Source organism: Nelusetta ayraudi, unplaced genomic scaffold (assembly GCF_046127955.1).
Source record: "Nelusetta ayraudi isolate G7.1 ecotype Tasmania unplaced genomic scaffold, CSIRO-AGI_Nayr_v1 ptg000168l, whole genome shotgun sequence".
NCBI lineage: Eukaryota > Metazoa > Chordata > Actinopteri > Tetraodontiformes > Monacanthidae > Nelusetta > Nelusetta ayraudi.
Genome location: NW_027466218.1, coordinates 2,053,445 through 2,075,000, shown reverse-complemented (window position 1 = coordinate 2,075,000; position 21,556 = coordinate 2,053,445). Strand labels below are relative to the sequence as shown.

The window sequence follows — 21,556 nt, the reverse complement described above, 5'->3', positions numbered from 1 at the left end:
CAAATCTGATTGGTCGTGGACTCCAACTAATTTCTGAAGAAAAGAAAAAAACGCTCTCTGCCGGAGTTTCCAGCTGTCGTGCGAGGTCATCGACACTTACATATTTACCCTAAACCCAACGTGACTGAGCCTCCTTTTCATTGATCACGCTTGTGGCGCCGTATCATTCGCTCTGTCATTCATGCAAATTCAATTATTCAGGATTTCAAAAAAAAAGTGGGCGGTCATCCACAATAAAACCGCAGCGGTATCAAGCAGGACGATCTTTATGGCTTCGAAAGCGTCCAAAGGGCCTTGAAAGCTTCACCGCAGTGGGGGCGCCGCATCTTGTCAGGCAATAAACCGGCCGAGGGGGGGGGAGGGTAGCCGGACCGCGCAGGCATTTATCTTATCGTTGCTTCATAATGACGGTATTTAGGCTGATAGAGGGATTAGCTCAACACTAGGTGCCGGATAATGACGGTGCGCGGCGCTGGCACGTCGCAGGCAGGCTGGGAGATTTAGCTCCAAGGCTGCGCTGCCAACGTGAGGCGCAGCCAGATGAGCGTACGAGAGCGCGGTTGCAGCGCCGGAGGATTTCAGACTGTATACCAGGTAGTAATGAGCCGTACGAAATCGTACAGTTTACAGTACAAATAAGTGACAGGTGCTGTTGTTGTCGCTGCTGTTTGTGCATGTTTTGAATCCTAATTTCACAAAAAATAAAAAAATAAATGAAACCTCCGGGACTGATGCGTTTCTATTCAGCCGCCCACACAAACACACCGCCGGGAACAAGTTGTGCAGATTAGCACCGCTAAAGCTCCCGGCAACAATATTCCTGATCCGAACAGGAACAGAAACTTCAACCTTGACTTAACCTGAGCTTTGATTAAGTAAACACGCTAGCCGGCCGGCGGCAAAAAAGTGCTCAGTGGGAAAACGAGTGGGCCGCAACAGTGTTTGCCCGAAATCGCATTGGAGATGACCTCAGCGGATACATGCGTCGTACGCATGTAGCGCATGTTGCGACATGTGCGCGGCAGCCGGGTGACAAATGCAATATTTCAACATTAAGAGAGCAAAGTGGACGCAGTCTCGCAGCGTTACTGTCACACCAGCAAAGTCACGGCCTCTGCGCCTGCTGTCCTCAGTCACTCCAACGCCTGCATAAATGAAAAAAAAAAATAATAATAACAATTCCCTGTTTACAAAAACGTGACTCCGTTACGGACGTTTTGTTCCGCTCGGACGAGCAAACGAGCTCAGCTGACTGAAGCGGGCGCGTCAGCAGACGGCCGTCGTCGTCCCCGGGAAGGAAAAACGAGGCCTCCCAGTTTTCTGCGGATTTGCAGTAAAAAAAATATCAAACAGTCGCTCCGAGCTGGAGGCGCATTCTCCTCCTCAGACACGAGTGCAGAAACACACACACACCACACACACACACACCAACACGCGCGTGTGCACGCACACGGATTCAGTCGAGGTCAGCCACTCCGAACGTGTGCTGGAACCAGCCGTGTTGAAGGTTACTGTTTTTCACACACGTCTCGGCACCCCTCGGTGCTTCAGAGAGACTCGCAGCATTCATATTCCGCTCATGTTCTGCTCGTGCTCCTCTCCACGTTTTGTGCGTTCGCGCACCGCACGCACGCGGGCGCACAGGAGCGCACGTGCACAGGTGGCATTGCACGCACTGATGGCATTCCCAAGTTGCCTGGCTAGGAGGAGCAGCACCTTTAACTTCTAACCTCCCCTTGACTCCAACTGACAAAGATAACTGTGCATGTGTATGTGTGTGTGTGTGTGCGTGTGTGTGTGTGTGTGTGCGTGCAAACCCTACCCTACCCTTTCAACTGCTTATTCATATTCACACAGTCACTCGCAGACACTCGGCCTAACCCTATAATCTTCTTCCCTTTTGCCGTCACACTTGCACACTCAGCTCAGGCGTGTGTGTGTGTGTGTGTGTGTGTGTGCGCGTGTGTGCGCGCGCGTGTGCCTTTAGGGTCTGCACGCCCCCGATTGTGCGCCCAGATTCCCCGCCCTTCCCCCCACAGCGCAGCGTTGTGCGGCAGCCGCGAGTCACATGACGGCGCCGCTCCCGCCGTGAGGACTCCAGCGTGGCGCCGCGCTGCCTTTTGATGGAGCCTGCGAAAGACGCGAGGCGGGGCGACGCACTGCAGAGAGCGGCGGAGGAGATTCTCAATTCAGGTCGTGGGGGAACGTCACGCGGCTGTTAGAGCGGCGGAGGTGGAGGGGAACGGCTTGCACCCGCAGGACCTCGCGGCTTCTCGCTCTCTGCGCAGTGAAGTTGATAGAGGACGAGGCAGGACGGAATAAAAGCATCCCACTGACGTTGAGGCGAGGCGGCCGTAGCAGGCGATCGGGCCGGAATCCGTCAGCCAATCCCATTTGCCGTCAAAATGATGGAAGGTCAACGTCGGCTTAAACGCCTCCTCTTCTTATAACGCAGCTCTTAATGTTCCATAAAAACGGCACTGGGTGAAGTCGAGGGGGGCGCGAGTGCGGCGGGCCGCGAAGGCGTTAAGCTGCAGAAACAGACTGCGAGCGAGCAGGTGCCCTGTTTACTATCAGGCCATTTGACTGATTTCGCTTCCTCAGCGTAATGGACTGCTGGACAGGATCCAGCATGGGAGAGCGAGCGGGGGGGGGAAGAGGGATGGAGGCCCACCTTCCGCTGCCGCCAGGACATTAGCCGTCATGTTGGAATAATGGTGAAAAGACGAGGCGCTCTGGGGGACGGAGGTTCCAGCGCCAGCGACGTTCAGTTCAACCCTTAGTGGCTGTCGTCAAACCCCGTGGGGCCCCTTTTTAGAAGATTGTTCCAAAGGTTACAGTTGAACTTTGTCCACCAGGTTGTTTCCGCTGGCACACTCCTTTGTACAAGATCCTTCTTATCGTAAAAGCAGGTTTTGTGACAGGAATATATGTCTCTGGCCTGTCTGTGAACTCACTAGAAATGAGAAAAGCTGCACCTTTGACTTTTTCCGCTGTGTAGAAAACGTGCGTCAGCCCTTTACGATGTCACGAAGGGCGCCGATACATTAGCTGGCTTTGACAGGTTTCCCACTTCTGGCGGAGAAGCTAAAGGACCAGCAAAGCTTCAATTTTAGCAGGGAGCGAAAAACCTGCGTTTATATATAGTACGCTGTAAACAACAGCGTTATGACTGAGGAGGAGGATGAAAAGTAAACCTCTAAAAGTGGTTCTAATGACACCATGATCTCCTCCTCTAGTCCAATACCAAACCTAAGTAGACCTGGATGAGCTGTTCCCCAAACTGTAAATCAATGCTGGCACTCACAACAGATTTGTCTTCAGACAAAGATCGCAGTCACACAAATGCCTATTATCTTTACATGAGGCCAGAAAAGTCTTAAGCAAGGAAGCACAATAAATAACGTGGGGCTGTGAACTAAACCAGGGATGATGCAGCATCCAGGATAAAAATCCCCACCACTGCTCTTTTGCTTGATGAAATGTCTTGTAACTGCGACCTGCAGGTCTCCATTTCACTGGCTGCCATTTCAGAGACGCTTTGCAATGCTGATCTCTGGTTTTTTGCTTTGCATTTCCTTTGTAAGTGCTGCTGACACAGTGATCTTTTATTAGCTTGACTCCATGGTGATCCCAACTTTGAACGACATTTCTGTGGCGTATGTTGGCGTAACTTTTCCAAAACCGCGAGTCTCAGTTGTCAGTTTTGCCCCCAATTATTTATTTATTTTTTTGTTGTGCCTCACCTCTGTAGATGAACATGAGAGTCTCCCACAGGCACATGCACAGCAGGGGGTCCTTCACCACCAGGCGGGAGAGGCGTCCCGTCAGGTGCCCCTCCCCTCGCGGCATGTCGTCGATGATTCCGCCGTCCCAGGTGGAGAGCAGAGAGTGCGGGCCACCGTCCCGCTCTCTGCACACGCACCGTGACTGGGGTCGCTCCCTGTGCCGGAGATCAAATCACAGACCAAACTCAGCACAAATCCAGCCACGGTGAAGAGAGAAAAACAACAACAACAACAACAACGACAAAACACGCTGAGCTCCAGTTGGCAAAACAAGCTGAGTGGAGCTAATCGGCTCGTTAAGCTCCGCCGTGTGAAAGGAGCGGTGATCCCACCTGGTCTTGGGTCCCAGGAGCAGCTGTCTGAAGTAGGGGCTGACGGCGCACAGCACAGCGGCGTGCGCCCAGCCCAGCTCCTTCCCAGACTCCCCGGCGTAGAAGGCCACGTCGGCGAACTGCACGCCGCGCTCAAGCAGCCACTGCATGTCCTGCGAGAAGCTGGACTCCTCCACGCGGATGGGCGGGAGACGTGCTGGGGGGGGGGGGGGGGTGGAGGAGGAGAGAGGTGAGGGCTGAGGTCACCGACAGAGGTTTCATCACTCTTAGTGATGAAACTAAACCGCTGCAGCCCCACTCCTTCTTGTCCAGTTTGACCTCCTCAGAAGAAAACTTGGGTTTTTAGTGCAGATTGTGAGGATTCAGACAGAAAAATCAAAAGCTTTTGCACAATCCTGACACTGAGGGAAATCCAGATGGAAGACAGGAAGTGAAGAGCAGCTGTGGCGGATTGGAGAGGTGTTGATAAAACAGTTGCTTTGATGCAATAACAGGAAGAAGATGATTGATTGGTGATTGATTGCTGAGATGATGTTAAAGCAGCAAAAGAAACTCATCCACCAGAACATTGTGCCTTGACCATTGTGTTTTGTCCGTATCCCAACAGAACCAGAACAGCACCTCCGGCTGAAGAGCCTTTTGGCAGGACAAAGAGCTCCAAACACAGTGAGTCTCTCAGACATCATCGGCTGGTGTTTATGTGAATTATTACCCTTTTGGCTGCTGCCAGTCCTTCAAAGTTGAAGTGTTTGTTGTTTTTTTCTGAACTGATGTGATTTTGCCTCATTATTTCTCAGATGTATTGCCAGGTTAGTGGGCAGTTGTGCGCTCAGCTCAGCTCAGATTCCAAGACTTCAAATAGAAGATTTTAAGAGATAGATATAGATATAGATACTATAGATTTCTAATACTCCCAGATTTCAAAAGCCTTTTATTTTGCTCAAAAATGTTCCTATTTCCACTTGCATGTTTCTCCTTCACATACTTGGACCTTGGCGACTTAATGGAAAAAAAAAGACTTTTTTTGTTTGACTGGAGTAACCATAAACCATCAGGAACAACACAGTAACAAGAGTCTATTGCAGAAAGTCACTTCCTGTCCGCCGTCTGCACTTTGCATCACAGCTGTGCAGAAGGCGGTGACGTGGCAAACGAGATATTCAAGAATCATTTAGTTGAGGCAATGAAGTCCATTGAGAGCTCTGCCCTTCTTCCCAGTGCATCTGCATTTGCTGTGACAACAAATCTGCTGTGACACAAACCAGATTCAAGTCCACTGACGCAGTCGAGAGGCGTCTGACTGCGCGGTCAAGCCAGGACGCTACCTTATTTATTCTTGGGCTGCGGTCTATAATAAGCTGCCACTTTAACGTGGGGGCAGCTGCTGCGATAAAGGTTAGAAAAGTTGACTTGCGAGTCGTGATTTACGTTTAGGGAAAGAAGAGAAAAAAAACAGTAGCAGAGCACTAAGCAGTAATTAAAAGTGAGAAAATGAATTATTCAAATCACAACAAACTGATCGGTGTTGCCACCCACGTCCCTCTCCCCCTCCTCCCCGTCACGGTGACTCGCATTTGGCGCCGCTGCTTTCAAAGATCGGCGGCCCATCATGTCTGATAAATAGCAGCCAGTAAGTGGAGTCAGGCGGCCATCCAGCAGAGCCGCCGGCACTCAGGCTGGTTTTGGCTTGAAAAAAATGAAGCTGTCGCTCACTACGTCAGATGTAGACAAACAAGTGGCAGCTGTTGCGAGAGCTCTTTTTTTTTTTTTTTTTTTCCTTTAAAGGTGCGATAAATTCTGAGTTTTAGTAGCAGCGCTTGTAAAATCACAGATTTTACCCAGTTGACAGACCTCCAAGCGGGTCAGAGAAGGGGAGGCAGGGAGAGAGAGGCAGTTTTTAGGAATGGCAGTGTTTTGCAGATTTAATCAGACGGTCTTAGAGCCAATTAGGGGAAAGTACTTTGGTCCGAGAAAACAAGAAGCACATTTAGGACAAAAGGAAAAGGAAAACACAACATGAGAAATCAGTTTTCGCTTGTCGCTGCAGCTTTGGCCACGACAATTAAACTAATTGCGTCTAATGTGCGTCTCTCGCTGCTTGTACGAGTGAGAAGTTCTTGTGGTTCACCATGCAGCATGAGACTTTGTCTCACCTCGTAATTAGCATAATTACTGCCTTCTGTTAGCAGCACGATTGTTTTTTTTTATGAATCAGAATAAAGTCTGAGCAAGCATTTCTGGGGAAACTGTGCAGCTCATACACGCAAAAAAAAAAAACCCATGTCAAATGAGGAGAAACGAGGTTTGGTCTCGTGTCCTCTCCATCCAATCTGAAGGCAGTCTGGTGAAATGCGGGTTAATGAGTCAACATGACTCCTTCAGTCCCCCGAGCTGCATCATAACGAGGCGCCCGAGTTTGCTTGCTGCGTCTATTGCAGAGCAGAAGGCCCGGCCTAATATCGATTCAAAACGTTTGCCGTCAGTCTAGCGCTCGTTCTTTGTCTCTCTAAACCTTTGCGCTCAGCGCTTTTTACGGCTGCGTGAGCGGAGCGCTGAAAAAAATCCATTCAGTCGACGTGAGCGCTCTCTTGACGCCGTGGAAGCACCGCGGCGGAGCGCGAGTTATAAATAACGGCAATTAACTGCGGAAATCAATGTGCAATTTTCCATGAATGAAATAAGATGGAAGAATATTTCTTCAAATGGAGAAAGCTATTGTTTAAAACTGCAAAAAGCCTTCTTATAAAAAGCGTAAAAAACCTTTTAAAATAAACCAAACACACCAACACGTGTGGAAGCAATATTCCTTTTTTCATTCTGGAGGTTTTTCCTCTGACCTGGTTGTTCGAGGTGCGGCGGACGAAGCTCGTTCACCTTGTTCCCTCGTCTCTTCTCCGGTCTCTCCTTGGCTTTGTGTTTCAGACACTGAATCATGAAGTACTCCAGCTGGACCAGACAGAAAACGGACGTTAGCTCAGAAAGTGGACGGTACATACGGTGTCATTTAAAGCAATGCGGCTGAGTTTTCCAATTTTCAAAATGATGCCTCACAATATTTTTTCTACAATATGCTGCCAGCAAGGCAACAGGGGAAGAGTTTGTTCCGCTGTTGCTGACACAGCGCCCCCAGATGGCCTGGTGCGGGACTATGTAAAATCGCCTGCCCGGCATCCTCTCGCGGCAACACAACTCCTTTGCTACAACACTTTGCAGCAACAAGAAGAAGAGAAAGGAGCTGAGTGAGAAACTGCGAGAGGGTGCTGGGCAGGCAACCAAAGTTGTATAGTTCCATACCAAGCCAGCTGGCGGCGCTGTGTCTGTAGCAGGAGTGCCATTCTCTCCGTTACATGTCTCAACAAGTCATTGGAATGATTCTCAAGTAATTTAAAGGGGAATAAACTACATAGTGTTGCTTTAACCCTGCGGGCTGAGCCAGCGGCATCAGTGACAAACTGCACCAATCTAAAATTAATCAATAGGAAGTTTTTTTAAAAGCCTGCCCTGAACATAACATTAAAAATAAATGTGGAATTGCAAATCACATATTGTCATTGAATTCTCCTTATTTACGCTTTAATTCACAACACTTACCACGCTGCCAAAGTAGCGGCCCACAAAGACGTGATTGAGAGAGGGCAGCTCCAGGTACGTGGCGCCCAGGTCGCGGGACAGCTGCAGGCCTTCGCTGTGAGGCACGCAGCTGCTCCAGTCCGACGCGCACAGCGGGCACGTGCACGGAGGGCCGTCGTCTGAGCACAAAAGAGCCCATCATTAGCATGAAATTGAGGTGAGTGAGGTGCGTTTCACTGGGCAGAGGGGAGGTCGCTGATAGCCTCCGGTGCTTTTCGGAAGATTCAGTTTAGCGTGAAAAGGCATCTGGTGGAGATCGGTGCCTCCTCTGAGCAGCGACTGAACTACGGAGTAAAACAGTGCGAGTAAAGCACAACTCAAGACACTCAGACTGGAGCTAGTAAGCGATCCCTTAAAAAAAACCTGAAATGACATTACACTTGTTAATCAAAGACATAAGTATCATCTTCAGAAAAGCACATTTTTTCTTTCATTTTTTAAGGCCATATTGTGGAACATTTACAGGCCATGAAATTGATCAGATTCAGTGTTTTACAGTCATTAGAAATAGTCAGTTATTGTGCTTACATAACACATTCGTAAGGAGGCCGAATTGCACCACTGCACCATGGACAGTGGGTCAGAAGGTGGGTCAGCTCAGGGTTTTGTTAATTCACGCCAACGTTGCAGCTGCTACCAGAAAGATGTGACACCAGGAAAACAAGGAGTGACATCTGAACGGCCTGAACGGCCCTCCCCAGATGGAATGTGCTGCTAATTTTCAAATATCTCCAGAGTGACACTCAAGCCACCTGATTCCTGCAGGACAGGTCATTCAACCAACCAACCAGTCAGGTTCCACTGCAACTTTGGGGGCGGAGCTGTGGGTGGGCCTGCATTTTCAGAGGGATCATAAAAAATATATGTATATAGATAGATAGATAGATAGATAGATAGATGATATTTTGTCAATTTGCTTTAAACTATAGGCTAATTTACAGGGGCCCTTATTACAGACTTTTATAATCTTGCCCATCCTGATTTTTCATCCCTAAACGTTTGCAACAATGTGGCTCTGCTGCTATTCATATGTATTTGTTTTAAATCTTCTTAAAAGTGACTGCTGAATTCAGTGGCGCTGAGCATCACGAGGTCTGTCATATTTCTTTCCTTTTTCCTTCTGCTTTTCACAAATACATTTTGCACTCGGTCGACTGAATCGGACAGAAATTTGGAGGGATTAGCTCGGAGCAGTAAAAAAAAAAAAATCTGCACAAAGAGGAAGCGAGTGAGAGCGAGAGCGAGAGAGAGCGAGAGAGAGAGCAACAGAATGAGCTGTGCGTTACACTAAGTGCTGAGACATCTGATAAATCATGCTGCTAATAACCAGCAGGCAAGACATGGAGACGGTGCAAGACCAAAAGAGGCAGGATGAAAATGGTGTGTGTGTGTGTGTGTGTGTGTGCGTGCGTGTGTCAGCCAGTGACTTGGCACGTCAGTGGTCTGTTTGCGTGTTCCGGAGTACATGCGTGCCCTTGGATAAATCTTTTTTCTCTTTTTTTCTCTCTGTTTTTGTTCCCTCCTGAGCCGGATGCTGCTCACGGCTGCTCACGGCTGCTCACGGCTGCGGCGGCTGCGGTGACTGCGGCGGCGGCCTCTGTCACAGCTGTGCCTGAGGTGGTCTGAAGTCACGGGAGGTGGTGGGGGCGGTGGGCGGTGGGGGGTGGGGACATAACTTGGCATGAAAACACGCGGCCGCAAAACAAGCGACGCAAACAAAAGGGACTCGGGTCTGCGTACCTCGCTCCTTCCCCAGCCCTCCCTCACGGCCTCGTCCCTCCACCCATCTCCACACCCCCGGCAGAGACTTTGACTCACACTGTAATGGGGCCCCAGCGCAGCGCAGCACAGTGCAGCACAGCACTGACAGCAACCTCAAAGTAGCGGTGGGAAGACGAGCTAAAAATATGCGTGCCGGTGCGTTTGATGAGCTTGTTTACAGGATCCGGATTTCGACAGGGGTCAGCATTGGTTTTAATTTGTTTGTTTGTGTGTGTGTGAGTGAGTGAGTGTCTGCGGAGGGGGAAACACACGCAGACTCACTCCAGCGTCCTCCGGTGATGCAACACCCCAGGCACCCTAATCCTCCTTAAGAGGCAAACTACCGCTGTGGTTGGTTTCGCAGCTTTCCATGCGCTGACGGTGTATATTTAAGGTCACCACGGGTGATTATTATCTCTTTTAAAGGCTCGCGGGGACACTGGAGATGGTCGAGACGACTGTGCGGTAGGTAGGTGAGTCTGGAGTCGTGTTTTTAAATTCGCCGTGACCTGTCGGCTGCGTTTGCGTTCACATTCCCCGAAAAAACTTCTTCAGATCCCATTACGACTATTCCGATTTGAGAACCCGACGGTCTGATAAGACCGCGCCTCTAATCGTCGCTGACGCCAAGATAAAATAGCAGGAGGGGAAAAAAAATAATCTTGTGCTGTAAACGCACATCAGATACTCATCCTCTGCCTGACCCTCGCTGTGGGATTTCAGTCCTGCCCTCGACAACATCTGTGGCTTTCATACCGGTGTGTTTTTTTTGTTTTTTTTTGCATACAGTGTTGCGACAGCGTTTTCTTAAGGCGCGACTTTTGTTTCCACTTTGCTGTACAGGAAAGGCAATGTGTGTGCAGTTTTGTTAAAAGTTTCAAGGCCTCCAATCGAGCAAAATTCCTTTAACTAATATTTTCTAACATGAATCTGTGTCTCTAACCCTAACCCTGTCAACTCTGCACTGATGAGAAAAAATCCACCTTTTAGTTATTTTGCTAAACAAAGCACTCGGTCTTGGAATTCAGCCCTTTGTGATGTCACAATATGACGACAGAGCTCAGTCATTTGTTATTTTCTCCCTCTGGGTCATTTTTGTAGCCACCCTGTTTTTTGACTTCTTCCAAACACGTGGAAGGTGCAGCGAAGCCTCAGTTAGCGGAAAGCTACATTTGAGCAATTTTGGAGAAGACTACAAACACAGGGCTAAAATATTCTCTTTTCTTGAGAGAGCTTTTTTTTTTTTTTTGCATAGCCACTCCAGCCATGCTGCTCCACTCGAGTCCAGGAAGCACAATAAAGATCTGAGAAGATGGGACCTAGCACGACCTCGGAGAGACCTCAGAGGTTCTCAGAATTTTGCAGCACGACACGGCAGGAACAAGCACATACGGGGGAGACTGAGCAAAATAATGAAAAACAGCTCCGTCATTCAGGAAAAAGAGACCTCTTTCAGAGGTGGCAGCGCCGGAACAGAATCTTCCAAAGGAGGCGTTCCAATCAAGCTTCTTTCCAAGTATTTGCACCGGTGTACTCGGAGAGTGGCCAGCGAGCGGCTTGTTGTGTCATTTCCTGAAAAGAGGCTCGCAAGCCGACCGCCCGGAGGCAGCCGGCAGGAGATAATTTGTGAACATCCGCCTCACGGCTGGTGGGGACACACAGGGGGGTGTTGCTCAGTGTCCAAACAGGCCGACAACACCGCCGCCGCTTCCAGATATCAGTCTCACAACGGCTGTAGATCCACCCCTGTGATGTCGGGACGTGAAACGCAAAAGGCCTCTTTTTCTTTTCTTTTTTCAGCCGATTACATCCCGTCGAACCAGATTGTTCACAGACAATGATGAAAGCAAAGGAGCGGCACTCAAACGGCCACAGGAGGCACCTCACCGTTCAGCCGAGCTCCCACGGCGACCAGGATCACAGGTACGCCCCAGTGCCTCAGGAGGGGGCGGAGCCTCGGCGCGTAACCGTTCCTCACCTGCTGGAAAGCCAGCTTGTCTGTGACCGAGTACTTGATGACCAGGATGTCGGCCTGCTCCAGGACTTTGCGCACGCTGGCCCAGTCGCTGTCCAGCAGGTCCTGGAAGGAGGTCAGACACACCGGCAATTATCCTCACCAGCTAGCGCTTCACCTCAGAAAACTCGAGCCTCATCCTCCTCCTCTTGATCACTCTCCCCTCCCACACACACCCACCCTGAGTCTACTCCGGTACAAATGCCTCAGTGGTGTAGCTGCTGGGAGTTCAGCCCCAGGGACCTGCGAGAGGTTATGGCTGTTGATCCTGAAGCGCCGCAGATCATTAAGCAAGAAGAAAACACTTCAGAAAGCTTTGGAGCGATAAGGCAAAAAGACTGACAGGCTCCCGGCAGCAGCAGCCCTGACGGACTTCAACAGCCATATAACGGAACACATGCGGAGGCAGGAGCAAAGTCCCGAGCATGCTTTTTTTTTTCAGTTTTTGAAATTCATAAAAACAAAATCAAAGGTTCTTTTGCCAGTTTTCCTTCTGCGCCTGTTAAAACGGTGCCTGCCACCCTAAGAAAAGAAACCTTTGATTTGATTTTATAATCCTTTTTATTTATTTACGCCTGCAGTCAGTGCAGGGTGGGAAGCAGCTTTGGAATATGAAAAGTTTTATATCGTTTGAAAAGCAACTGAAGAATAAACACTGACGCTGCCACCGCTTTCTTATGGAACTGGATGCAAAAAAAAAACACCTATTAAAATTTGGTTTCCCATAATAACGTAAATGATGAGTAACACTCAATCTGAGACAGACAAGTGCAAAAAAAGCAGACTGAGATCTACAGTGCATTAACGCTGTGAAGCCCGGTTCCCCTCCTAATTCCTCCTCCTGCTTACCCAGCTGGGACAGTCCCGGACCACCACAGTGACGTCCCCGAACACGCGTGAGGTGTACTCCATGAAGGCCGGGTTGTGCAGGCTGCTCTCCAGGTCGCAGGGTCCCACCAGTGCCCCGTGACCCAGGTAGCTCCACAGCAGGCCCCCCTGCAGCTGCCCCTGACCCATCATCTCATCCCCGGGGCCCACCCCGGTGGGGCACTCGCTGCCCAGAGCCACGATGTGGATGGACCTTGCAGGGTGGAAGACACACACACACACACACACACACACACACACACACACACACACACACACACACACACATGATGATTAACCAAGCTGTATCACACAGAGGAGGGGTTTTTTCGCTGTGGGTCCTTATTATTCATGTCTATCACGGAGACGGTGCATCACTGAGACATTACGGGGCGAAGCGCCTGATTGGCTCAGAGCTCAGTGTGGCGGAACTAATATGACCCTTCAAAGCACATATTCACCTCAGCTCCGCACACATTCGTCAATCAATGCGGCTGGCTGCAAAAGCACGTCCCCTCGTCCCCTTCGCCCCTGTTGAGTTCCAGTCTGGGAGCAACTTACATGGTGCACGTTCACCGCGGTGCCGCTCCGCCGCTCTGCGCTATGGAGCCCGTTCTCGTCGCCGCGCGTCTCCACGCCGCTCTGCAGTCGGCTTTTTTCCCCCGCAACGAGCCGCGGCTCCAGCTCCGGCGTCTAATCCCTCTCATCGGTTTCTGGCCCCCCGGGAGCCCGGCTGCCGCTTGCTGGGGACTTTCGCACTCACTGACATTCTTGTCTCCTCCACCGCCTCTCACCAGCCTGCAGCAGCAGAGGCAGCAGCAACAGCACCGCCGCCGCCACCACCACCATCCGGAACCCCGCCGTCACCTTATTCATTCATGAAGCCGTCCCGACACCGACCGCAGCGCAGCGCAGCGCAGAGGCGCACCGGACAGCAAGCCGAGGAGCGCCGAGGGAGGCTGCAGCGGCAGCGGCAGCGGCGGCAGCAGCAGCAGCAGCAGCAGCAGCAGCGGTGGTGACCTGCATGGACGGCCAGCGAGGCAACAACGCAAAGCACAAACAACTTGTCCGTCGGCAAGAAGCGCAATTAGCGTGTCAGCCTCGGTGTCCAGACCGTGTGGATGACGTCGGTGGTTCAGACAAGAGAGGCGCACTGGCAAAGAACAACTGGGGAGAGAGAGAGAGAGCGAGGGAGGGAGAGAGAGAGAGAGAGAGAGAGAGAGAGAGAGAGAGAGAGAGAGAGAGAGAGGGAGGTGAGGAGGGGGGGGATTAGGAGAGAGAGGGAGAGAGGTCCCACCTGACTCAGCAACACATGCCTGGTTAATAATAATGCCGCTGATAATAACGCCAATAATAACAAGTGAAGACCATATATTTTTATTCGTATATGGCTCCGATCAAGGCGATCAGTCTCACGTGTTTGGATTCAAGGTTGTTGTTTTTTTTATGGCTCCAGTGGTAGGAAAATGGACTGAAACTATATGAGTGGCAGTTTTAGGGCAGATCAAATGATATATTGCAGCTCTGCGGCTCGCTAATGATTTATATCAGAAGGTCCCATTGATGTCGACACGTTTTGAGAGTGGCTATCACAGGAAAAGTTCGACATCATCACGCAAACAGGACTTAATATGAACATTGCTTGCAGTGCACCTCCCGGCCGTTAGGTGTCACTGAATGTCACACATTGGGCCTTTAAGCCAGAAATTTTGGAAAAGTAATACATTTTGGAAAAATAAAGACACATACATTTTTTCGACCGATAACACAATCACTGCGGTATTGACAAGTATGTTTCCTGCTGTTTCTGCTTATTTTGCTTATTGAGCAGAATGCAAAGAATGCAATTATCACACCATGAATAAGCATAAGGGTTTTTATTTTAGATGGAGAGATTCTTTTTACCAGTCAATATAAACACATCATCGCAATGTTTTCACCAAATGTATCTGCCATGTCAACAACAACCACTGACATGTCCGGGATCTGTGCAACATTGCACTAAGTAAAGCATCTGTTAAAAAAAACAAAACAAAACAATCTTAAAGGGCTAATAGGATATTTATCTGCTTGTCTGTTTTCTTATAGAATGCACAAACAGTCCTGCAAGAGCATTGATCTGTTTCAGCAGCATCCTAAATTCAGAACTGGAACTGGCTGTGTTCCAACTATTCTTTAAGAAAGCAAACTCTCCCTGTCAATACCCAAAAACCTTTTTTTAGAAATTTGTTTTCCACCCCCTCTGTGATTTTGACGCAAACATATAGCATCTGAACATTATGGATTTTTGTGTGTTGTGTATTTTTGTATCCCAGTGAAGGGCCTTAAAAAAGAGCATACGATCAAGCGAGACGTCACAAAACAAGGATTAGCACCAGAGTGTATTTTCCCAGACACTGCTCGCTTTGAGCAAAAGATGAAAATAACTCACCAGTGCTGCTTGATCAAACTTCTAATCAAATCACGCAGATTCCTGACCTTAAAGACCCAACATGTAAGACTGTGTAGCAACAAATGGGAAGAAAACATTTTGTTGTTGCTGATAATGATGGTCCGTCTCACTTGATCTCACATCTCTCAGGGTGAAATCACAGAGGCCCGGGCGCATCCACATTCGGAGACAGCCCAATATTTATCCTGTATGTGATGTATTTTTCATTCCATTTTACACCAATACATCCCTTTGAAATTTAGACACTGGGCTGTTAAATGTTTTTTTTAAAAAAGGCTTTTATTTCTCAGCAGAACTATAAAATTTCCAATTTGTTTCCAAAAATCCTTATCGCCTTGAGTGGTAGAGACGAGACTACTGGACTGTTTTGTTGCTATTTTGTCCTTGAAGGCACTTACACAGCTCATCTGAAGGGTTTCTTCACTTATGAAAAAACTGAAAGGAAGTTGCAGCCATTCAAACATTAATCCACCTTCCACATAAAGTGGTTTCTGAGAGTTGTTGACTCATCTGCAAAGTTTTGACCTTGAATATTCTCAGGTTTCCTCCAACTATAAATAATCGCAATGATGAAATCCCTGTTTCTTTCCGGATCACATTTTCGGATGTTCATGTTTTCTGAAATCATCACATATTTTGCAGCTTGGGCATAATTGAACTGCACAAATCCATCTTGTTTCCTTTTATCATATTGATTCATTTGCTATGCATGATACATGAGGAATATTGAAATGCATGGTGGCACATCAGAGTGAACATGCAACACCGGTAAGTGGTGATTAGAAGTTTTAAAAAAAAACAGCACACTTTATACACACAAAGGTTTAGTAAGCCAGTATGTTGTAGAATAACAAATTGAAAAGATGAGAAATATGAAGCATTCAAACTCAAAGTCCTCCAATATTCTTCACTTCAGGGCCAAGTTCAGGTAGCTCACAAACGGCGTGAATGGTTCTCTTCGTCTGCCCAGTCCTTAGCAGGGACACTCTCAGCTGAGGTGAGACATCGGACGCCTGGTCCTCTTCACGCTGAAGATGCCTTCTTCTCCGCTGCTTCCTTCTCCGCTGCTTCCTTCTCTGCTGCTTCAATTTTCTCCCTTTGCAACTTGCCCTTTTCCCCCTGGAAGAAGTCGGATTCGAGCCAGCCCGGCCGCTCCGAGAGCTTGACGTAGACGTCCCCGTTGGTCTCGATCGCCGTGTGGACTCGGTGTTTTATGCCCTTGGAGAACCATCTGTGCACCGATGTCTTTTCAGTGGGGTCGGTGGCCTTGTAGATGCCCTCCCCATCAGCGATGGCGATCTTGTACTTGTGTTTGGGGCAAATGATGCACAGCTTGCTGTTAAGTTCCTGCAAGCGTGTTGAGGGACAGAGGGTAAACAACCTTATGTTGGATAAATGCTATGCCACGCAGGTTGCCAATGATTAGCATATCCGTGAATTATTCATGTGGGTTTGATAGATTAATTACAATACAAACTAATACTTCAATCCACGCAGTATCGCGCAGGGATTCAGACATTTTGGAGAGTGGGAACAGACACAGGAGCTGTAGAACACTCCTCTTTTCTGACTGCAGTGGATTTTTTCTTACTCATTTAATTTGCCTTTGAGAAAAAAAAAAAATCGAAATCCAACAATGTCAAACCCACCTCAATGTCTCCATTCTCCAGTGGGCCTCCAGCATCTGTTAAGGGGGAGCAGGTCAGCGTATTGCAGAGTGAGTAAGCAGTTTACAGCGCATAAAATGTTTCACTGATATGACACAATTAAGTGCTAATAGGTAATAAAAATCTTCAGCAGTGCATCAGACCAATGTGACGACAGACTGAAATGTTACCATGTGTTTGCTTGCTACAGTGAGAGACTGTGCGGCTTCTCTAATCAAGTGTTGGTGAGTAACAGAGACACTGGAAGACTGAGGAGTTTTAACCTTTGGCCTCCCATATCAAGTCAGTTTATGTGGATCTTAGAACGTTTTTAAAGGAAAAAACATCAGTTTTAGCAGGAAACACTTTTGATGGAGGCTGTCACAGAGTGGTACTGCAAGTATGCAATATGCTTTCCAGAGAGCTAACTAATAGAACTGTGCAAGGATGTTCTGTTTTGAATGAAAAAAGATCTGGACATGTGTAATATGGGAGCTATAAGAATATTCTGTAATATTCTAAAGAAATTATTACTTCGGGGGTCCTTTGCATCACCAGCAAGGTGGGGGGGGGGGGGAAACCAACAAAAGTAAAACTCATTTGGTTGAATGAGCATGAATGTGTGGCAATATTATATGGAAGAGAAATACAGAAAGTGTCAGGTAACTTTTTGTTTGCTGTTGCGAGGCTGAGTGTACTGCACTACTCACGGTAGCAGTACAAATCGATGGCGTAGAAGGCGCCTTGGTGGTGGATGACCAGTATGTCTCGATCTTCTATTGTTCTGCAGGAACGCCTCGCCTCAATGAGTTCATCCCTCTTCCCCACAAAATAAGACCTTCCTGCGGGCTGCTCCGTTCCTTCCATGGTTCTGAAAAATATTGACGAACCGGATAATCAATTAGGTATTTCATTTAGTAATTTGTTTTAATTACGCTATGTTTGGTATCACAATGACAAGATTCTCTTTCATCCGCGCCGCTGGTGTAGTGGTATCATGCAAGATTCCCATTCTTGCGACCCGGGTTCGATTCCCGGGCGGCGCACGTCTTTTAGGGTAATTTTCCGCAGGGGGATTTAGTTCTGATGCTGATCAGGGCTGCGCTGTAGCTCAACTGGATTTTCAGAATCGACGATTACTTTCAATCAGAATCACGCTGCTTGAGCTTTGCTTCTGGACTTATCAATGACATAATCTTCAACTTCATCCACAGCTTCAATCAAACCCTAACGCCTCATGAACATTTAGTTCTTCTTCTTCTTCTTCTTCTTCTTCTTCTTCTTCTTCTTCTTCTTCTTCTTCTTCTTCTTTTACTCCCTTTACCTTTTTTTTTTTTTTTTTTTTTAGCGCAAGACCAGACCGATACACTGCAGTTTTTTTTCCCACACAAGCTATGACACCCAAACGAATGGCACAAGTGGGCCAAGTGGGATGATGGATAGAACAAATTCGGCTGTCATGGGAGGAGGAGAGTGGGGGGAAAAAAGCATCGGGCCCCGCGAGACCGCTGTGTCCACTTCCATGCGTAATCTCTGTGACAGTCAGTGTACATTGAAGTATGTGGACGCAGGGAAGCATGACCTCGAGTGTGAGTCACGTGTAAGCGGAGTGGAATAACGAGTGCTTCACTGCACCCCGAGTAAGCACAGTGGTAGCAGTAGCACAGAAAGTCACACACACACACACACACACTTTTCTCTGGTTAAACCGTTGACAGCTGGATGTTAAGAGGGAAACAGCGACTGAAAAATAACAATCAGGAATTATTTTAAAGATAGAGCATGCATTTTCTTTTTCCATGGTTTTCTTTTATAAAGTGAGTGTATGCATTTACCTTTGAACACAGCAGTGGCGTCTTCTCCATCCAAGCTGCACAACTGTGCTGCTGAGAGCTCAGCCTGCGTGGGGAAAACAGATGTCTATTATCTTTAGACGCAAGCCGCCTTCAGTTGGCGCTATCTCCAGTGTCAATTTCTTATCTGTGTCCCACAGCCACAACAGCTACATGAAAGAATGTTAAAGTTTGTTTTTTGGGTTTTGGGGGTTTTTTTTTTTTTGTTTTTTTTTGTTTTTTAATGTGTTGGTCGTATGCATAAAGTATGCTTCATACACAATTTGTCTGATTGTTACAATATTATTCATTTTTTTTTTTTTAATATAACAGGCAGTCGTAGTGGTAGATATAGTGCTTAATTTAACATTGGAGATAAATGAAAGGATAATTTAATTCATCTTATTTTAACATTAAATAGAAGCTCGATGAAAAAGACTTTAAGAGATACTTTCAAGAATAACTATATCATTTTATTATTATCATATTACAACACTGTTATCACATGTGGAGGGGAGGAAACCGGTTACATGTTGGCCCCTGGCGTTTACACAGCGGAACTGTTTGTCAGAGCCACGTGACGGTCGGACTTATTTGACGGTGCACCGGCAGGGGCTGCCTGCAGCAAGGTACTCTTGTGGAACTCTGCACGCACTAAGCAGCTGTCTGTCCGTCACAGAGTGGGAACGACACAAAACTCTGGTGAGTTGCTTTTTAAGTAGCTTTTGTGTGAAATTACCAACTGCGCCCATAGTTTTGTATTTCCTCTCTTTCGGCTTGAATATGTTCGAACGGAAACGGAACGTTTAAAAGACTGCTTACGTACAGGAAGTACCAGACCATATTATTAATGCATTTGTTTGCACTCGGTAAAAATGAGAGTAATGTAGAAGCAGTGTTAAAAAATTAACCTTTAAAATGTGCAAACGATAAGAGGCGTGCGTCTGTTCGTCGACGGTAACTAAACTTATGCCAGCATGAAGCTTGTATCTTTGGATCGCAGTGGATGTGTTCTCATGACACTGGTGTATCATTTCTAAAAAATTTAACAGATATTCTGTCACTTTGAACCGTTGTGCCTACTTGGCACTTGTTTGCATTTTTGTTTGCACAGAGTGAATAATATAATTTCATTCAAAACAAAAAACCTGGACATTCTAATAAACGTCGAACGAAGGCATTTTCCCTTTTCCTTAATAGACTAGATAGAAAACAGGTATGGGAAATCCTACTACACTTTTCCTTCAATTGTACAATTTTCACATGTTTCATTTTGTTTTATTTGTACTGGGCATGGAGCTCGGCTTGATAGTCTATGCTTAATGATATTCTTGAACACCAAGCAATGCAAATTGTGTTTTAGAGTGATTTCTTTTTTTCCCTTTTTTTTTTCTTGCCCCAGGGCCATGGTGGTGCGCGCCTGTGGCTTCATAGTGTTTCGTCTTCTGGCGAACCTTGTCCCTCGGCCGGACAACATCCAGTTCCTCCTGCTGCAGACGTCATATGGCATTCACCACTGGACGCCACCCAAAGGTGCTTCAAAGTCCTTGTTTAAGTCCACTTTTAATTTTGAAGGCGCTCATGTTAAACTTGCTTGTCACCAGGGCATGTGGATCCAGGTGAAGATGACCTCACCACAGCTCTGAGAGAAACCGAGGAGGAGGCAGGGCTCGCGGTTGAGAAGTTGCGGGTGATGGACGGCTTCTTACACGAGCTCCGTTATGAGGTACAAGGCAAACCCAAAGAGGTGGTGTACCGGCTGGCCGAGCTCCGGGACCCAGAAACGCCGGTGACTCTGTCCGACGAGCACCAGGACTACCGCTGGGTCCCGCTGGAAGAAGCCTGCATTCTGGCGAACTTCACTGACATGCAGGAGACACTGAAAGCAGCACAGAAATACCTGGAGGCCAGGCAGAATGAGCAGTGTGTGAAGGCGGAGACAGTTCAGTGTGGAGGAAGTTTAAATTAAATAATTACCTAAAAAAAAAAAAAAAAAAGTATGGCGAGAAGAATGAAACGGTTTCTGCTTGAGTTTCGGTGTACCACTTGCAAAATTTTACAGTGATCCAAGTTTCTGTCGTAATAAGCGCATATAACAGAGAGGAAGCAGTTTTATCCTCCAGCAGTTTTCCAGCCTCATTGATTACACAGCATTAACATTTTCTTTTTTTCTGAGGAGATGATTTACTAAAGGCGGTCACTGTGCATTGGCTTGCTGAATATTAGAATGTAAAATATTCTTCATATGGTTGTGCACCCGATGTGATATCACTGTACAGTCTATGTGATTGGTTTATGAAAGATTACACCAATGATTTGTTTTGTTTATCTGATATAAAAAGGGAGCTCACACTGATTAAATACCTAAAATATGACGCTACATAAAGCTGTAGCCACTTGGTGCAGCCACTAGGTGGAGACAAACGGTATCAAAAACAACAGTATTGTGTAAGTTGTTCCCAGAGTTTTTATACAGGTGAGAGCGGCTCTAATTCAGATGAACCCACTGATCAGAATCCCTTTTGTTATAGAGGGACCATTATAGCATTGTTCCAGTTGTTATTCTTTATTTTACATCGTAATAAATCCAGGTAAATAGAATATTTAATTTTGGTTTTTACGTGAGCTCCATCTAAAGTATGTCTAGTCTGTGAACCCACCTCAAAATCCACCAAGTAATAATATCTCTGGCTTTTATCCCTTCACCACTTGTGTGGTACACCAATTTCATTTTTTCTAATTTGTTTATTCCCGTTAATCTAAATTCAGTAAATCACATACCTACTATAACACTGTACCATAATTCTTACTATGTTTTAGATTATGCTTATGACATTTGTTTATTATTGTTAAATAACGTCCTGTGTACCAGTCTAGAAGTAAAACATCAAACATCTGCAGGGAATCTATGTTTCGCGAGAAAGAAAATCCCCAAAATCTAATAAAGCAGATAAAATTTCAGTGGACTTCTGATCTTTCTGTATGTGACACACACACACACACACACACACACACACACACACACACACACACACAGAGCAGCTGTAACTTACTAAGGGAATTATTTTTAACAGAACTGATAGAATATGTGTTACTTCTCATAAATGTTTGAATTCTACAACCTTGACCTCTAGATCATCTCAAACTTAAACATTAGAACAGTAAAATTACTACCCAGACTGATGTTATGCAGCCTCCAGCAGTGACAACAGCTGGACTTTTTTAAATGAGCAT

At 47.1% G+C, this 21,556-nt stretch overlaps 4 protein-coding genes and 1 non-coding gene across 8 annotated transcripts in view; 3 read left to right on the top strand and 2 right to left on the bottom strand.

Moving 5' to 3' along the window:
• rhobtb3 (Rho related BTB domain containing 3) overlaps nt 1-13,191 on the bottom strand; it is a 24,323-nt gene extending 11,132 nt beyond the window's left edge. The window contains exons 1-7 of the mRNA XM_076014312.1: nt 12,954-13,191; nt 12,375-12,606; nt 11,399-11,591; nt 7,712-7,869; nt 6,958-7,066; nt 4,121-4,316; nt 3,747-3,943 (exon numbers count right to left, since the gene is read on the bottom strand). Coding sequence (XP_075870427.1) covers nt 3,747-3,943; nt 4,121-4,316; nt 6,958-7,066; nt 7,712-7,869; nt 11,399-11,591; nt 12,375-12,606; nt 12,954-12,955 — 1,087 coding nt within the window. The 5' untranslated portion in view covers nt 12,956-13,191. The remainder of the gene's footprint in view (nt 1-3,746; nt 3,944-4,120; nt 4,317-6,957; nt 7,067-7,711; nt 7,870-11,398; nt 11,592-12,374; nt 12,607-12,953) is intronic.
• Nucleotides 1-15,109, top strand: part of glrx (glutaredoxin (thioltransferase)) — a 31,556-nt gene extending 16,447 nt beyond the window's left edge. Inside the window, exons 3-4 of one of the 2 annotated variants that reach the window (XR_012925435.1) lie at nt 4,728-4,786; nt 13,190-15,109. The gene's annotated coding sequence lies outside the window, so the exon portion shown is untranslated. Of the gene's footprint in view, nt 1-4,727; nt 4,787-7,042; nt 7,661-13,189 lie in introns of those variants that run through there. The other variant, XR_012925434.1, reaches the window with a different exon arrangement.
• A 542-nt stretch (nt 15,110-15,651) lies between these two features.
• Nucleotides 15,652-18,451, bottom strand: rfesd (Rieske (Fe-S) domain containing). Of its 2 annotated transcripts, none has more exons than XM_076014335.1 (4): nt 18,326-18,451; nt 17,201-17,371; nt 16,494-16,528; nt 15,652-16,191 (listed from the first exon to the last, which is right to left on the bottom strand). In XM_076014335.1, the coding sequence occupies exons 2-4, from the start codon at nt 17,355-17,357 to the stop codon at nt 15,868-15,870; spliced, it is 516 nt and encodes a 171-aa protein (XP_075870450.1). In that variant the 5' UTR covers nt 17,358-17,371; nt 18,326-18,451; the 3' UTR covers nt 15,652-15,867. The 2 variants fall into 2 exon arrangements, with proteins under 2 accessions (XP_075870450.1, XP_075870451.1); XM_076014336.1 differs by having other exon boundaries at nt 17,201-17,361; nt 18,326-18,402.
• On the top strand, nt 17,466-17,536 carry trnag-ccc (transfer RNA glycine (anticodon CCC)). Its single transcript has one exon. It is a non-coding gene; the product is annotated as a tRNA-Gly (tRNA).
• A 414-nt stretch (nt 18,452-18,865) lies between the features above and the next one.
• On the top strand, nt 18,866-21,283 carry nudt2 (nudix (nucleoside diphosphate linked moiety X)-type motif 2). 2 transcript variants are annotated; one of them, XM_076014286.1, is made up of 3 exons: nt 18,866-19,024; nt 19,725-19,855; nt 19,927-21,283. In XM_076014286.1, the coding sequence occupies exons 2-3, from the start codon at nt 19,729-19,731 to the stop codon at nt 20,289-20,291; spliced, it is 492 nt and encodes a 163-aa protein (XP_075870401.1). In that variant the 5' UTR covers nt 18,866-19,024; nt 19,725-19,728; the 3' UTR covers nt 20,292-21,283. The 2 variants fall into 2 exon arrangements, with proteins under 2 accessions (XP_075870401.1, XP_075870402.1); XM_076014287.1 differs by lacking the exon at nt 18,866-19,024 and adding an exon at nt 19,136-19,279.
• Nucleotides 21,284-21,556: the final 273 nt, after the last annotated feature.

Excerpts from the sequence above, each read along its gene's own strand:
- rfesd (XM_076014335.1), bottom strand. The coding sequence starts at position 17,357 with ATGGAAGGAACGGAGCAGCCCGCAGGAAGGTCTTATTTTGTGGGGAAG. Across the intron at positions 16,529-17,200 it reads CATCGATTTGTACTGCTACC|ATGCTGGAGGCCCACTGGAG; the intron begins GTGAGTAGTGCA and ends CCCCCTTAACAG. Across the intron at positions 16,192-16,493 it reads TGGAGAATGGAGACATTGAG|GAACTTAACAGCAAGCTGTG; the intron begins GTGGGTTTGACA and ends ACACGCTTGCAG.
- nudt2 (XM_076014286.1), top strand. The coding sequence starts at position 19,729 with ATGGTGGTGCGCGCCTGTGGCTTCATAGTGTTTCGTCTTCTGGCGAAC. Across the intron at positions 19,856-19,926 it reads CCACTGGACGCCACCCAAAG|GGCATGTGGATCCAGGTGAA; the intron begins GTGCTTCAAAGT and ends GCTTGTCACCAG.